We start from the raw sequence: 15,809 nt of genomic DNA, 5'->3' as shown, positions 1-15,809 counted from the left end.
ATAAGATGGTTGTATTTTAGGTTTTGAACCATGCAGAACATTTTATTAAAAATCACTTTTTTTCGTAAAATTAATAATAAAAGAGTTATCTGAGTTGAAATAACTGAAAATAATGGTAGTTAACCATATTTTTCAAAAAAAAAAATTTCAATTAGAAGGATGTTATTGCATACTAGAATATGGTTTTTAATTTCAAACAACTTTCCATAATAGCAATTTTCAATATTGTGAAAAATAAAGCTACTTTACTCTTGAGTGAAATTCAAATTTTTTGACATACCTTATTATAATATTCAAAAAATTTTATATTTCATGGTTAAATCTTAGGTTTTGGACCATTCAGAGCTTTTTATGAAGAATATTTTTTTTTTGTAAAATTAATAATAAAAAAGTTTTCCATAATATGGATATAACTTACAGGGACATACTGTATATTATGATACATTTCTATGGCATTCATATTTGATTTCTATTTCTTGTTAAGTATCCAGTTTTTACTAGTTTGTGTCATAATATTTGTGGTATTGTTATAATATTTTCTTCTTTCTTTATTTCCTTTTATTTCTTGTATTATTGTTGTGTTTTCTACGTTAGCTATTTCGACATCAATGTTTCTGTCATTTGTTAACACTGTACCCAACTATTCGAATATGGTTAACTTTTATAAAACCTTCCTTTCCAGTTTTTCTTATTTCTTGTTATTTATCACTGCCTTTTTCTTTTCTATATCTATTTCAATGTTTACCTTTTGTATTTCCTCTGTACATAATGTTAATTAATTTTTGCATTTTAGTTTTGGAACTTACCACGACAACGTTGTCTTCAAAAAGATCGTAACCTTTTACCGGATAGAGCTTCCTATACCTTACTAGGTGTAGGCTTCTGTCAAGGTTGGCTTGCTTTTTTTTCTCCTATTCTCTTCACTTATTATCATCATTGACTCTACAATCCATGGTGGGTCTTGGGCTGTTCCAGAATGAGCTTCCATTCCTTCCTATCATTCGCCTTGGTTTTCCATTTTCGCACTCCTTATTCTAGCAAGTCGTCTCCCACCTGGTCCTTAAATCGTACTCTGGGCCTGCCTCTTCTCACTCCATCCGGTCTCTGGCTATAAATGTGTTCCGACGGCTCCACCTCATTCATTCTCTCTAAGTGGCGTAGCCACCGCAGCCTGTTTATTTTTATTGATCTACCAATGCTAGGCTCAATATAAAGGCGGTAAAGCTCAAAAGTATAGCGTTTACTCCATAATTCGTTTTCCTTCATGCCTTTGTAGATACGTCTGAGGATTTTACGTTCAATCGTTCTCCATCACTTTTTGTTATCGTCCACGTTTCTGACGCGTAAGTGAGGACGGGATTGATTAGAGTTCTCTCTATCAATATTTTTGTTCTTTTTGTGACTATGTTTGATGTTAAATGTTTCTTTAATCCAAAGTATGTTCTATTTGCTAGATATATACGTCTGTTAATTTCTGCAGTTACTGTATTACTTTGGTTGATTTGTGACGAACTCTTTTACTCCTTCGAAAGTATGTTCCAACTGTTAGATCTTTAGGTTTTGCTACTTGATTATCATTTGTGACCTTCACATACAGAGTCCCTGAATCTTTACCCGTGCGTTATCATTTAAAGCATACGAAATAAGTCGATGATAAGTCGGAAATTGAAATTTACTAAACGCAACAGCAAGTGACACTAAGGCCACGGCTCCACGGGCGAGAAATTGACGCTAGCAGTAGCAGTAAAATGAACTTAAGGGTCCGCGGAACTGAATAGGAATAGCCGAACTGTACCGACTACAGGACTTGTGCATAGTCGGTTCAGTTCGGCTATTCCCTTTCCGTTCCGTGGAACCTTAAGTTCATTTTACTGCTACTGCTAGCGTCAATTTCTCGCCCGTGGAGCCGTAGCCTAAGTGATTTGCTGTTGCGTTCAGTAAATTTCAATTTCGGACTTATCATCGACTTATTTCGTATGCTTTAAATGGTAAAGCACGGGTAAAGATGCAGGGACTCAACTGTAGGTATTTATTTTCATTAGTGTTAACTTGTTTTTATTATTGTTAACTTAAATTCTTTTTGCTGCTGCTTCCAATGTCGTGAACGATTGAACCAGGTTCGCTTTTCTTCTTGCTATGATATCAATGTCATATGCATACGCTAGTATTTGTCCACTCCTATTAATACCTAATCGTCCCTCTTGTTGTTATTCCAGATTTTTTAATAGCTTTCTCTGGGGCAATGTTGAATAGAAAGCACGATAAGATATCTCCCTGTCAAAGTCCTGATTGTGTCTGGAAAGTTCTTGATATTCTATTCTACACTCTAACCTTTTACCATGGGTTACTGTCACCAACCTCAATAAGTGTATTGGGATAATAAATTCTACCACAGCTTTCTATAATTCTCTTTACTATTATGTTAATATTATGTTCAAGAGCAGACTCAGTCTATCCCTCTGTTTTATCTCTTTCCTTACCTTAAATTGCTCTGATCTATTTCCTGATATTTGTGCTTTTGATTTGACTGTCTTATAGGTGCATTTATTTGCTACCACTATTTTCCTAGTACTTGTAACTTGAGCTCCATTATTCCCATTATTTACTGTGTCAAAAGCGGTCCTTTGTTCTTCCCAAATCTTCTTTTAATCTATTGCTTGTTTCAATGGCAACTGCCTTTGCCCATCTATGTATATTCGGTTTTTGATAACAGTTTTCGCATGGAATTTATACCCCAATTTTAAACAATATTGGGGATAGCGGATCTCATTCCAGATATCTGACATAGAGTCTCAGTCCAGAATTTACGCAGAACACATTTGAAGTTTTAAATAAATGTATATGCGCATAAGTTTTGAATTAAAAGTTTGCTAGTAAAGTTACACTTAGTTTTATTTTGTTTCTAGGTGAAATCATCTACGCTCAGAGCAACAAAAAGAACACCACAAATTCAATAAGTCGAACCGGTAGAAACAGACATAGAGTGGGAGGAATGACATCGAGTAGTAGTGCCACCTCCTGCAATAGTTGTAGTGACAATGTCATGGTTCCGAATGGGGACATCTATCACGAGCAAAATAATCAACAAAGAATATGTTTAAATAATGGTAATTTATTTTAATATAATAGTAATAACTTAATAAAATATTATAATAACTTAACTAATTATTATAATATAATAGTAGGTATTATAATAGTATTGCTCCTAAATTGCTGTTCCATCTTTTCCTTGGGCATCCTACACTTATTTTGCATAATGGTGACTTATCTCTGGCTATTCTTATTATCCTTGATTCAGATATCCTGATTTCACTTTTCATTTCTGTTCTTCGCCCAGGTATTTATATTGTCTACCCAACATATGCGTCTGATTTCCTCGCCTTTTACGTTGTCCTGTAGTTCTTTCCCAGCAATCCTTCTTAAGATTTTCATTTCCTTGGTTTCTAGATGTCTTTATGTTTGGTTGCGTCTGGTATTGTTTCAGCTGTCTAAGTCATAACTGACCAAATAACTGACTTATATTTATATTCGGGCCTTTGTTTCTACTCTTAGGTGTTTGTTTTTCCAAATTGTGTCGTTTAGGTATTCGGCCGTTATACTGAATTTAATTATTTGGTCTTTTACCTCTTCTTTGCTAATAGATTAACTACCAGGTATTTGAAAGTCATTACTTGTTGTATAATTTGATTGTTCAAATCCAAACTCAAATTTGCAGCTTAGTGGCTATTACTAAGCTTTTTGTCTTTTGGGCTGACATTTTCATATTTATTTCTTTTACGTTAATGTGAATTCGTGTAGTAATCTTTGTAGGTGATCTTCCTGCTCCGCTGCTAAGATGGTGTCATCAGAGTAACAGAGTATTTTTATCTCCCTCTGGCCCATCTTGTACCCTCTTTTTTTCTTCACTTGTTTTAATATTGCATCCAATAATGTTTTCTTAATTGGATGCAATAATTTTTTAATTATGCTCTGTCCAATTTCTGTTATTTTTCTCTGTTTTTTTTTTAGTAACTGTTGAGTTTCCAAGGTGATACCGGCGTTAGAAATTTCGTTTGACCCAGTATTTGTTGTCGATGGTATGGCGGCGAAAATTCCATTTCTTTTTTAAAGAATTTGTTTTACGTGACTTTTCTTTCGTTTAAGTATTTAACTAATTTATAATAATTTATAGTTGATAACATGCACTATAATGGCAGTGGCACTTTAATGCATAATCGTTAATTTAAAACATTCATTCTGTAAATCGAAACAACTATGTGTCCAATAATAGCAATTAAATTTTTACGAATCAAGCGTAAAATTGTATACCCAAATGCTGCTGTTATTTCAAATACGATGAAATTCTAAAAATTTTTGTTCATTAAAATACTATTTACATAGTATTAATTCAGTATAAATTTACATGTTGTTATCTTTATTTACGCTCGGGCTGGGGCTCGCATTTTATGAATTTCATGAAAATTCATTACTGTTTACTTCTGATCTTGATTCAAGTAATGTTGGGGAACAGAATGTAATTCTCGTCATTAATGACAAATTGTTATGTAATTCGCCCGAATGCAACCCTTATAGTACTTCAACAATATTTCTCGACATGTTTGCGTTGACTGCTGAACAGAATTGCACACTCGGACTACTAAATTTAATACTAAAACGTCTGATGATTGTTTTATTAAATTTAAATATAAAAGTTTGTATATATACTCTAGGAAACACAACTAGTACTATTGGGATATATGTCTAGGAGCTATCTTCTACCAGATTCTTCTTGTTCTTGCCTGGCCTCACCAAAGGACAAATGAAAATGAAAATATTATCGCAGTAGACAACAACGATACCACTGAATGTGTAGATATGCCTTCACATATTATCTAGGGACAGAAATCAAGCAAGAGAATTCCGTTGGTAGTGAAATGAATGCATGTATTTCCAGTGGAAATCGTACATACTATGCTAATAAAAGATTGATGACTTCGAAATTATTAGACAAAATACCCAAAATGACTATCTACAGAACATTGATTAGACCCCTTTTAACCTACGGTTGTGAAACCTGGGTAATAACAAAAAAAAAGATGAAGTCCCTATTAGGACATTCGAGAAAAATATAATGAGAAAAGTATATGGAAAGAAGCAAGGGAAGACGGCACATAAAGAATCAGGAGAAACTACGAAGTTAATGAATGAATGGAGCGTATGTTATCTTAAAATAGGTGAAAATTCAAAGGCTGTCGTGACTTCGACATGTCCAGAGAAAAGAACAGCAAAGATGAAATGCACGAAAAACAAAGAAAATGTTAAAATGGAAGCCGATAGTATATCTTAACCTAATTGTTGGATTCGACCGTTACTTGATGGAAGTTCATTTTATCTAACAATAAAACACTAAAAACGTTCGTTTTCTATACTTCCACAAAAGGACATCGCACACATCTTATGGAAAATATAATGTCACTCAAATTCAATAAAATTTATACGAATAGATTCGTTTTAAATTAGCGGTCAAATCTTATCATTGCGCCAACTCCATATTTTCAATGATAAGAGCAGAAATTGATATAAATAAATCTGAAATCAAATGGATACGTACATAAGTTAGAGAGAGAAAAAATATTTTATAATACCCAAATTGTCGGTACTCCATAAATCAGCGGATTAGTTTCACTAATCCGCTTAGGCCCAGCGGGGTTTAAGCTCTTTTGAATAGCACCCAGAGCAAAAGTGATTGTAACTGACAGTTTTAGTGACTCCAAAAATGTGATTTCGATAAACTTCAATTGCAATTTGCGCCGTAATTAATCATAATTAAGAGTTGGCGCAATGGTAAGATTTGACCGTTAATTTAAAACGAATCTATTCGTATAAATTTTATTGAATTTGAGTGACATTATATTTTCCATAAGATGTGTGCGATGTCCTTTATTACAACTATGTGACTACAGCTATTTCGGCAGAGTGCCTTTCTCAAGTGATACAATTTACAATGTGTTTGCCTTTTTAAGTCTTTAAGTGAAGAGGTTAAGGAATAAGCAGCTGTTTGTGTCGAGTTGGTCATTCAAAATTATATCTGTATTTTTCAATTTATTAATTTCCATAGATTCTAAAAAAGATAGCTTAAGGCCTTTATTTTGAATATGCAGAATTTGAAACTGTTCATTGAAAGAATGATTATGCTCTAGAAGGTAAAGTGCGTATGTAGAAGCGTCTGTTTTTCTATTGTTGAAAGCCCTTTTGTGTTCTGCTATCCGTTTGTACAGAACAGAATAATTCCATAAACTTTCTAGATGTAACGATTACCAGACTACACAACAAACATAAGTTCTCCGTATATCATTAATTTACCCATACTGACACAACTAGACTTTTGCACGGAACATTGCAATGGCTTCGATAACAAGCAATGAAAGGCACGAAAAAAGTAAGATATTTGTTATTTTAATATCTATATCTGTAGCGTTTAATTTTAATATACAGCGTGTCTACGTAATCCATTAACGACAGAGACAATAAACAAAGATTTACGAGACCAATATATTCATGTAAATTTTATGTCCTTTGTGTGACATTATATTTTCCATAAGATGTGTGTGATGTCGTTTGACCATTTACTTGTCAGATTGGATTAAAAACATAAATTAAGACTAATTATTTACGACCAAAAAGTATTTTTTCTCATGAAAGGAAAAACAGTTATCTTAAAACTTGTGTATTAACAATACTGACTGGTCAAAAATATCTATTCTCAGAAAATTTGCCAAAGAACAGCCAAAAATTTAAATGGCCAAAAAGAAAGATTTGGTATACTTTTATGCCATTCGGGTATGATACCAGAAGCCCACCATAGCTTTTATAAAAATATTTTGGCACAAGATGATGTACGAGAAGAGGGCAACAACTAATAATAATAATAGTAGGGGAGGAAAGTATGCTAAATGTGAAGTCACTCGAGCGCTTTGGGGACCGATTGGGTTGTGAAGAGTAGGATCTAAAACAAAGTTTTCCATTTTAGTATGGACTTTCCATTTTTAATTTAATTTTCCATTTCTAACAATCGTTTTTCTGATTATAGTGCCATTTATCCATAATTCGAAAACATATTTCAAAATAAAATTTACTTATTTTTGCGTAAGGAATTCGAATATGTAATAAGAAATGGAGGCTCCTATTTAAAATTTTAAAGTAACCCCCCACCCCACCTCCGTGGGGGTCGTGTTTGGTGCCATTCGATAAATTTTTCAAACATATTGAATAAGTGTATTGTTCAGTTTTTAGATGTGATGTTCATTTCGCTAAATATCGCGGGATTCGTATTTAAATTTTGAAATTTACCCCCCCACCTATCTCCGTGGGGAGTCGTGTTTGGTATCATTCGACAGATTTATGACAAATATTGAGCACGTACTTTTTAGTTTTTAGATCTATCGTTCATTTCGCGAAATATTCGCTTTTTTCTTATGAAAGTTTGTGACTACCCCATTTCCTTTCGCCCCGCCCAAATCGTCAGATTTTTGAAATATAAACTGTTTTGCATGTACTTAACTTACCTTATCTTAATCTGACGATTTCGAGTTTTCCTAAGGATAGATTATTTTTTCGGCCCCACCTCAACGAACTCCTCTGTTTTTAGAGCCAATATATGTTAGAGGTACATCTACAGGGTACCAGGTTTCTCCCCATATGATATAATCTGACGCGCTCGAGTTACTGCAAAAATCCCCGCTTGGGCTCCCCTACCATAAATGTGTCTACACTTTTTACAATTTTGTCCGTGCAAGAGTGTTGTAACTTTGAAATTCTAATATGTGTATTGATTAACAATTTTCTCCGTGCAAAAGGGTTCTAACTTTGAAGTTCTTAATTTTTTTAGCATTAATATTATTTTATTTAAATTTCTATTTTTGGCTAATGTAATATAGGCTGAAAAGCATGCAAAATCATAATTAAATGTTAATTTTTCTTAAAACTTATGTCTTATTTAACCGATATTAGCACGAAAATAAACAAAATCGTCTTTATCTCGAAACTTACTTATTTTGACTTACTGCAGTTTTGCACTGAGAGTGCGATATTAAGAACGATAAAAGCCGAAAGATAAAGCAACTACAGAATGGTGTGTACAAACTAACTTGTGGTGACTGTCCGAAAACTTACATCGGTCAAACTGGCAGAACCTTTGACAAATGGATAGCAGAACACAAAAGGGCTTTCAACAATAGAAAAACAGACACTTCTACATACGCACTTCACCTTCTAGATCATAATCATTCTTTCAATGAAGAGTTTCAAATTCTGCATATCCAAAATAAAGGCCTTAAGCTATCTTTTTTAGAATCTATGGAAATTAATAAATTGAAAAATACAGATATAATTCTGAATGACCAACTCGACACAAACAGCTCCCCACTCCTTAACCTCTTCAGTTAAAGACTTAAAAAGGCAAACACATTGTAAACTATATCACTTGAGAAAGGCACTCTGCCGAAACAGCTGTAGTCACATAGTTATAATAAATTTTGTGGAAGTGTAGAAAACAAACATTTTCAGTGTTTTATTGTTAGATTTCTTAATCTATTGGCTTTAATGTATCTTATTATATTTTCCTGTCCGAAGAGAGTCTCTAATTCTTTATTGTATCTGTTCCTTTATTGATTTGTCACACTGTCCCTGCAAGGACCATATACAACTCGCAGAATTTTGCTTCCCATAATAATAGTTTATTGATTTCTTGCTTTCTCAATGTCCATATTTCATTTCCGTATGTGACTGCTGGTCGTATTATGATTTTGTACATTTGGATTTTGGTATATCTTAAGAAAAGCCTTGACAGCATTAGATGTTGAACGGTAAAGAAAGATTTATTCCCCGACAGTATTCGTATTTCAACCTCCCGTTCTCCTGTGTTCTCACTGGCAATTGTTTTTCCTAAGCATTTGAATCCTTTGACCACGTCAAAATTATGATTGTTTATGTTAATGTTTTGTCTTATTCGCTATCACTCCTTTCTTGACACGACCATGTATTTAGTTTTTTCTACGTTTATTTTCAGGCTGACGTTTAATATTGCTTCTTCGAAGTTCAAAACTATATCCTTAACTTCTATGTAGTGTTGCCTGTGCTACTGCATATACGTCATTTGCAAATGCGAAAACAATATTTGCTCTTCTGGCAGTTATGTCTGGTTTGACTCTGGTATAGATTTTTCGAATTGCGTATTCCATTACTGGATTAAGTAGTAATGGGGACAGCGGGTCTCCCTGTCTGAGTCTGGTGTTTACGCCGAATACCTTTGAAGTTTTCCCACCTTTTCTACTTTGTGCAAAGGAATTGCTTACACACATTCACGCAACCATGGTCAGCTCCTTCGGTACGCCTAGCTTCACCATTACACTCCACAGTTTGAAGCGATCTATGGAATCATATGCTTGTTTTAAGTCTATGAAGATCTGGTGTTCGTCTTTATTATACTTCTAATAATTTTCTAGCATTTGTCTGATAATAAATATTTAGTCGATTGTTGATGTTTCAGGCCTAAAGCCGCACCGGTAATCGCCAATAATTTCCTCTGTATATGGCAGTAATCGCTTTAGTACCACTGAAACCAATATCTTATATTTAGGTAGTAGTGACTAGTGACAATTATAATTGACGGTTACGTAAAATGTCTGTAGCTGTCGTGGAAAAAATCAACAGACTAAATATTTAGTTTACCTACTGAAAAATAAATCACTTTTTATGCTTCTCCTTTCTCAAGATTCTACTTAAATTATTTGTCTAAAATAAAATCCCATCTGATATGTAATCATTTCATTTCAAACAATCCAGACTGAAAACCGACAGCCAGCTCTCAGCCTTGATTGACTCACTGTATTTTTCCATTTTGCAGATCTAAAGAGGATTTTCTTTTTAATCTCTTTTCAGAACAGCAAATAGGTAAAAAAGATTAAAAACAAAAAGAGAAAACGAGAAACTCAGTCATTTCCAGTTGAATTCCCCGATGCATTCTGGTTGATACCTCGACGTAATGACGTAATCTTGTTAGCTGATGCGAGATACTTGTCGTGGCGCCACCTATCTAGGTTTAAGCTAATTACAAGTCGTCATTCATTACCATAACTTCAATGTCGCAGGGTTAATCCCATTAGTCGCCAGCCGGCTTTATTATTTCGTTGTTCACTACATCGCCTTCAGCCTGACACTTTTTCAAAATAGCTCTAATTTTTATTTGGTTTGTGTTCTAAAACGTAGCACCCTGATAAAAGGATAAGTTTGAAATGACTTCTTTACAATGCAGATATTACAGTTATATGTAAGTATACGGTGCGCTGAAGTAAATAGTTCTCCCTGATGAACTAATTTTTATCTAGAAAAAATAAAACAAACACATTTACGTGCCATTATACATACATTATGCTCATATACTGCCATTATGCTCATACTAGCATCAACAATACATCGTCCGCAAAAGTTAGAGCCTGCTTCTGTTGTTATAAATCATTCTTATCATTCGTATTACACTCTCTTTCAATATTGCTTTCAACAAGAAATTGAAAAGTACTGTGGACATCGGATCTCCCTAATCCCCTTTTAACTTCAAATTTTCCAGTTGGACTTCTTTTTATCCTTACTGTATTATCGGTCTTCATTAAGGTCATTTTTATTAGTCTGATCATCTTTTCCGGAATTCCAAGCACTCTTAGGGCCTGGTACAGACGCCTTCTTATCACAGAATGCGTAAGCGTGTTTTAAATCTATAAAAGGAAGGTTTAGCTTTAATTGTTGCTCATTAGCACTACTGTAAATATTTTTCAACAGAAATATTTCATCTTTGGTGGATTTCCCCTTCTTCAATCCTCCCTGGAATTCACTAACCTGTTTGTCTAAATGCTTTTTTAGTCTGCTTCTTATTACTCTGACGAGCGCCGTGTATGTTACATCTAGATTAGTGATACCCCTGTAGTTTTCGCACACACTCTATATCCCTTCTATGAATGAAACATACTATTACATATCTTCATACTTCCGGCATTTCCTTCTGCTCCCAGATTTTCGTCAGCAATCGACATATCCGCGTTATAAGTGCTTCTCCCCCAGGCTTGATTAATTGTGCAGTAATACCATTGCTGTATGCACTTTCATTGTTTTTCATGCTACATAAATATTATTTCTCTTATTTCTTCCACGGTTGGAGTCTCCATTGGTTTCGTCGGGTCATTAACTTCCTCTAATATTTCCACTTGCCCCTCATTAGTTTCATCCGGTTCTTCATGTAGCAGCCCTCTAAAATACTCCTGCCATCTCTCTAGCTTCCCCTGCTTACCTCCTATTAAGTGCCCTTCTTTAGTCTTGTAGTAATTTTTCGCCTCCTGGTAGAAGTTTCTTACATTTGTGTTAATATCAATCTCAAATTCGAATTCAATCTCTTAAAGCTTTTTATCTATATGCTTCCTTGTCTTCCTCTTACACACTTTTTTGCGGTTCTTCTGTATGCTTCATATGCATTTTTATTTTCGTCACTTGGTTTATCCACATATTTTATTCTTGCCTCATTCCGCATGTTACGGCTTTTCTTGCAATTGGCTTCAAACCATTCTTTATCTCCTCCCTTCTTGACTTATCCTAACCACTTTTGAGCTGCTTCCTTTATAGCTTGTTCTACTATTCCCCACCCCATTTCTATGCTACTTTGCTTTTCTCTTTGAAGTAGTTTCTCTGACCTTTGGAATAGTTTCTCTTCTTTTGCTCACTTATTAGTATTTTACTTATTGAAACAAATATTCATCAACTATTAATCTAAAGCGACAATTAAAAAATATTTTAACTAATTCGACCCGCATAAAAAAGTTTTAAAAAATCGAAAGTGATTTTAAATTTCCTGATACAAAATCGATGTAGATTATGTAGAAATTGGTATGTATTAAAGATTAAAAATACATTTTTTGTTAAAACAGCGAAGCTTTCTTTAACATGTGCTAATTTTATTCCGTTCCTATGCCTTATTTTACATGAACTGAAAATAAAACTGTAAACAAGAATTTTAATATTAAAGAAATTTGAAAAACTAATATCGGAGGCATGTAATGTTTACCAGAACACAAGACAATCAATACCGTTAAAAGAAGCGCTAGAAAAAGGCGTCTTACAAATAACAGCTCAAAATACAATTTTTTTCCAGCCATAAATGATTACTGATATTCTGAATCTCCTTTGGTTATTTTAGACTCACGTGGCAGGTGTTTAGTAATTATTCACTTTTTAGAGTTTATAGGCTGAAGACTAGAAATATTTATGCCTTACATTTTGTTTATATCTGCGTCAACAATGGTTAGGAGAATGTATAATATGTCTGTTTATTCAGCGATAGTTTAAACCAGACCGAGGTTTGTGGTACTGGTTCAAACTTTGCACTTTTGCACTTTGCATAATTTTTGCACTTTTTTTCTCCTCCGTCGAACGACACTCAAGAGAGAGACATGCGGCACTTTTCATCACGCGTCTATATCGCCCTCAAGTGGAGAAATATGATGGATACGGAGTTGTGTTTACCCTTATAAGGGGTTAGTTAACAGGAATACACTTATTGAACTATCAGTAGGTACTTTATTTCACGTCAAATAAAGTTGTTAATAAATTGGATCGTACTCAGCTGTTAACGCTATTCAACATATTTTATATTACGCTAGGTGGCACATATCAGGCAACCCCAAATCTAACTGAATGCCCCAAATCTATAAGCGTCTCATTTATTTGTTAGATCGATATGTTAATATACTATTGTAGAATTGTTTTTTTTGGAAAAATTCAGAAAATAAAATAAATTTATATCAGAAAACACGAGATCATAGATTTTCTTCACCCTGTATATGACCAAAAATTGTATAGAGTCTAATTTAGTTAATAAATAGTGCTTTTTCGGGGAAGGTGAAATCGTTAATGTGGTTTTCGTTAATGGGTTTTTTGAAAGGATTTACAGACAATAGTTCGAAAATATTGGAAAGTGCATGTTATTTCGTTTTGTGAACAACAATAGGATTTTTGTAAATAATTCGTAAAAGGTTTAAACGATAAACAAATTTTATTGAGTTAAAAGTGTAAGGCCTTTGGTTAGTTTTTGAAAAAACGATAGTAATTTAATGTCTCCTAGAATTTAACAGAATGGAAAGTTGGATATAAATTAAGTTGGTTTTCTTAAGAAAAGAAAGTGTGGATGTTTTGGGTAGAGAGGTTGTCTTTGATTGGTAGAAAAAGATCGATGGAAGGGATGAGAATGTGGAGTCGGAAATTGTGAGAGAAAAGATAGACACTGTGTGATGAATATCGGGAGAGAGCAGTCCAGTTTTTGAAAAGTGAGAAGTCAGTGTAAAGTGGTGAAATCGGCCTTTGCAAGCAGAATCAAGTTGAAACGAAATTGTTGACCGGTTGAGAAGTAAAATTTTTCTGTGTCCGAGGAAGATTCCTGTGTTCTGTATAGAACGAGTAGCTGATTGATATCTATTTGCACCAGATATCGAGCAAAGGGGAAAACTGAGTGGAGAATTCGAGCGAGTCCTGGTTTTATTTGTTTTTGAAGCAGTTTGGACGAGAGAGACCTTTTCGCAACGTCAAAAGAGTACGTGTGGGAGAATCAAGGACAACGTAACCTGGGAAAAGAAGGAGTGAAGAAATAAAAAAGTTAGTCAAATCATTTCGAAACGGAGAGAGCTTGTTTATATCCACACCATATATGCTCATTTTTTTTTGTATTGAACAGTTCTATAACTCAGTTAGTCATTCCCACTTTAAGTAATCAATTCAAAAGGAGAAAAGTAAATTTTATTAAATTTAGTATGAATAAACAATAATTTATTTAAATTTTTTTTTTTGTTAAAACAAGGAGACATCAGAATTAAAGCTTGATTTATTAAGTAAGAAATTGTTGCAACGAATTTAGATTTTTGTATTTTTTTTCAAATCTTATTTATACAGCACATTGGATAAATAAATAATTGATTACATTTATATGATATTGAATGTGTTTGATTTCCCTGTTTTATCCTAGAAGGAGTAAGCAACTAGAAATACTAGAAGCCACAAATCAAAAGTATTACATCGAATACAAAATTAGCCCTGAGAATAAAGTTTATTACAAAATTTAATTTGAATTTGGTTGTGTTTTTACATAGGCAGAAATTAAAATAATTGAGTAATTAATTAAATTAAGAATTTGCTAATCAATCTAATAAAAGAGATAAAGTAGAGCATAACAATACATTTCTACTTTCAGTTCTATGCTAGGTTTAGGTATGATATAATAATAAGTTTACTGCTTACTTGGCAGAAGTCACCGTACCGTGTAATCAAAGTGTGTGTGCCCTACATTCGCGGTAGACAACTGATCGTCTGTTTGTTATTTAATATTCTATAAGCAATATCGCAATTAATTTTTACGAAATTATTTTAAGATATTTTACGGGAGGCAGAAATCAGAACTGTCGCCTGCGACGGTTGACAGTCAAGAGAAAGGAAAGTGTTTTTGCAGTTCAAAAATGTCTCTATATCTAACTGAATTGAGTAGATGAGGGTAGGCATTATTAATCAGGATTGGCCTAAGAACTATTTAAAACTAAGAGTTAATAATTATCAAACTAGTACAGTGAAAATAATAAGAGTATATTTATGTCGCACGTGAAAATTTATCAACACCTTTATATTTTCAGAAGTCAATGAAGAGTCCCCACCGGAACCAGCTCCACCTGAAGTACCACCTCGAGGTCCTTCATTACACGCAGCTTCTTTACGACGAATAACCGAGTTCGCTTTACAACAGGGAGAAACGAAACCGGTCAATCAAGAGCCTCAGTTTTTAAGTCAAGGAGGTAAGTTGACTCCATTAAGTCATTGTTTATTATAAAATTGAATTATCTTCGTAGTGTTATTTTGTATTTTTTGTTGAGAAGAGTTGTAATATTATATTTTAAATGATCTTGCTTTAAGTTGCAAGTTTTCCAAGACTAAATACAAGAGTCAGTTACTAGATTTTAAGCCGGCCACTCACGGTTCTGCAAATTCGACAAATTGACAAAAATTTTGACTCTTCTTATGTAACTGGATATGCTTTTCCTTTCTTCTGAGGCATCTTTACTCTTCTTCTTTTCTCCTTGTTCAACGTGCTTCAAAAGTTTTTTGATGTGCTGCGTGCTTGCTGTTTGTTGTCATCTCGCAATCATTATCAAACCACTGACATATTTTTTCTTCCCTCATTTAACCAAAGTTTAACCCTTTTCTGAAATAAAATATCTCGTATTTTTATCCAAAGCTGGTTAATATCTTCTTATTCTACCTGTTTTGTTTTCATTTTATCTTCTGTCTGCTTTCTATATAGGTACATTTGCTATGACCGGAACTTTAAGAACTTAGTGAATACTTGTTTTTTCTTTTCTTTTTTTTTTGTACGTTTTTTTTTGTATTAAATATTATCCTCTTAACCGTGTACGTTTGCTCTTCTGAAAGGCCTAACATCTAAAAGGTAGAAGAGTGTTGTGCATCAATTAATATAATAATCTATTTAGTTAATCGTTTCATTATCAATAGATTTCCAAGTTCCCTTATGTATGTCTTTTATGGCTTTTACTTAAAAATAATTAACTTTTTTTTGTTTTTTTTCTTTATTTTCTTTCTCATGAGAGATTATGGCTACGAGCTATGGGTGAAAATTTTGTATTTATGGATGCTAACGGTCCCCCACATAGCACTGAAGCGGTTAATGACTATCTTAAGACAAAAGCGTTTGGAATGCTCTACGACGTCTCCAGACATGAAGCCTATTGAACATG

The 15,809-nt window shown here is 33.6% G+C and overlaps 1 protein-coding gene across 1 annotated transcript in view; it reads left to right on the top strand.

Moving 5' to 3' along the window:
- Nucleotides 1-14,887, top strand: part of LOC114327337 (uncharacterized) — a 757,805-nt gene extending 742,918 nt beyond the window's left edge. Inside the window, exons 6-7 of the mRNA XM_028275925.2 lie at nt 2,907-3,107; nt 14,694-14,887. Of these exons, the coding sequence (XP_028131726.2) occupies nt 2,907-3,107; nt 14,694-14,887 (395 nt within the window). The remainder of the gene's footprint in view (nt 1-2,906; nt 3,108-14,693) is intronic.
- Nucleotides 14,888-15,809: the final 922 nt, after the last annotated feature.

Source organism: Diabrotica virgifera, chromosome 6 (genome assembly GCF_917563875.1).
Source record: "Diabrotica virgifera virgifera chromosome 6, PGI_DIABVI_V3a".
NCBI lineage: Eukaryota > Metazoa > Arthropoda > Insecta > Coleoptera > Chrysomelidae > Diabrotica > Diabrotica virgifera.
The sequence above is the reverse complement of the archived record's forward strand: the minus strand, read 5'-3'. Positions and strand labels throughout refer to the sequence as shown.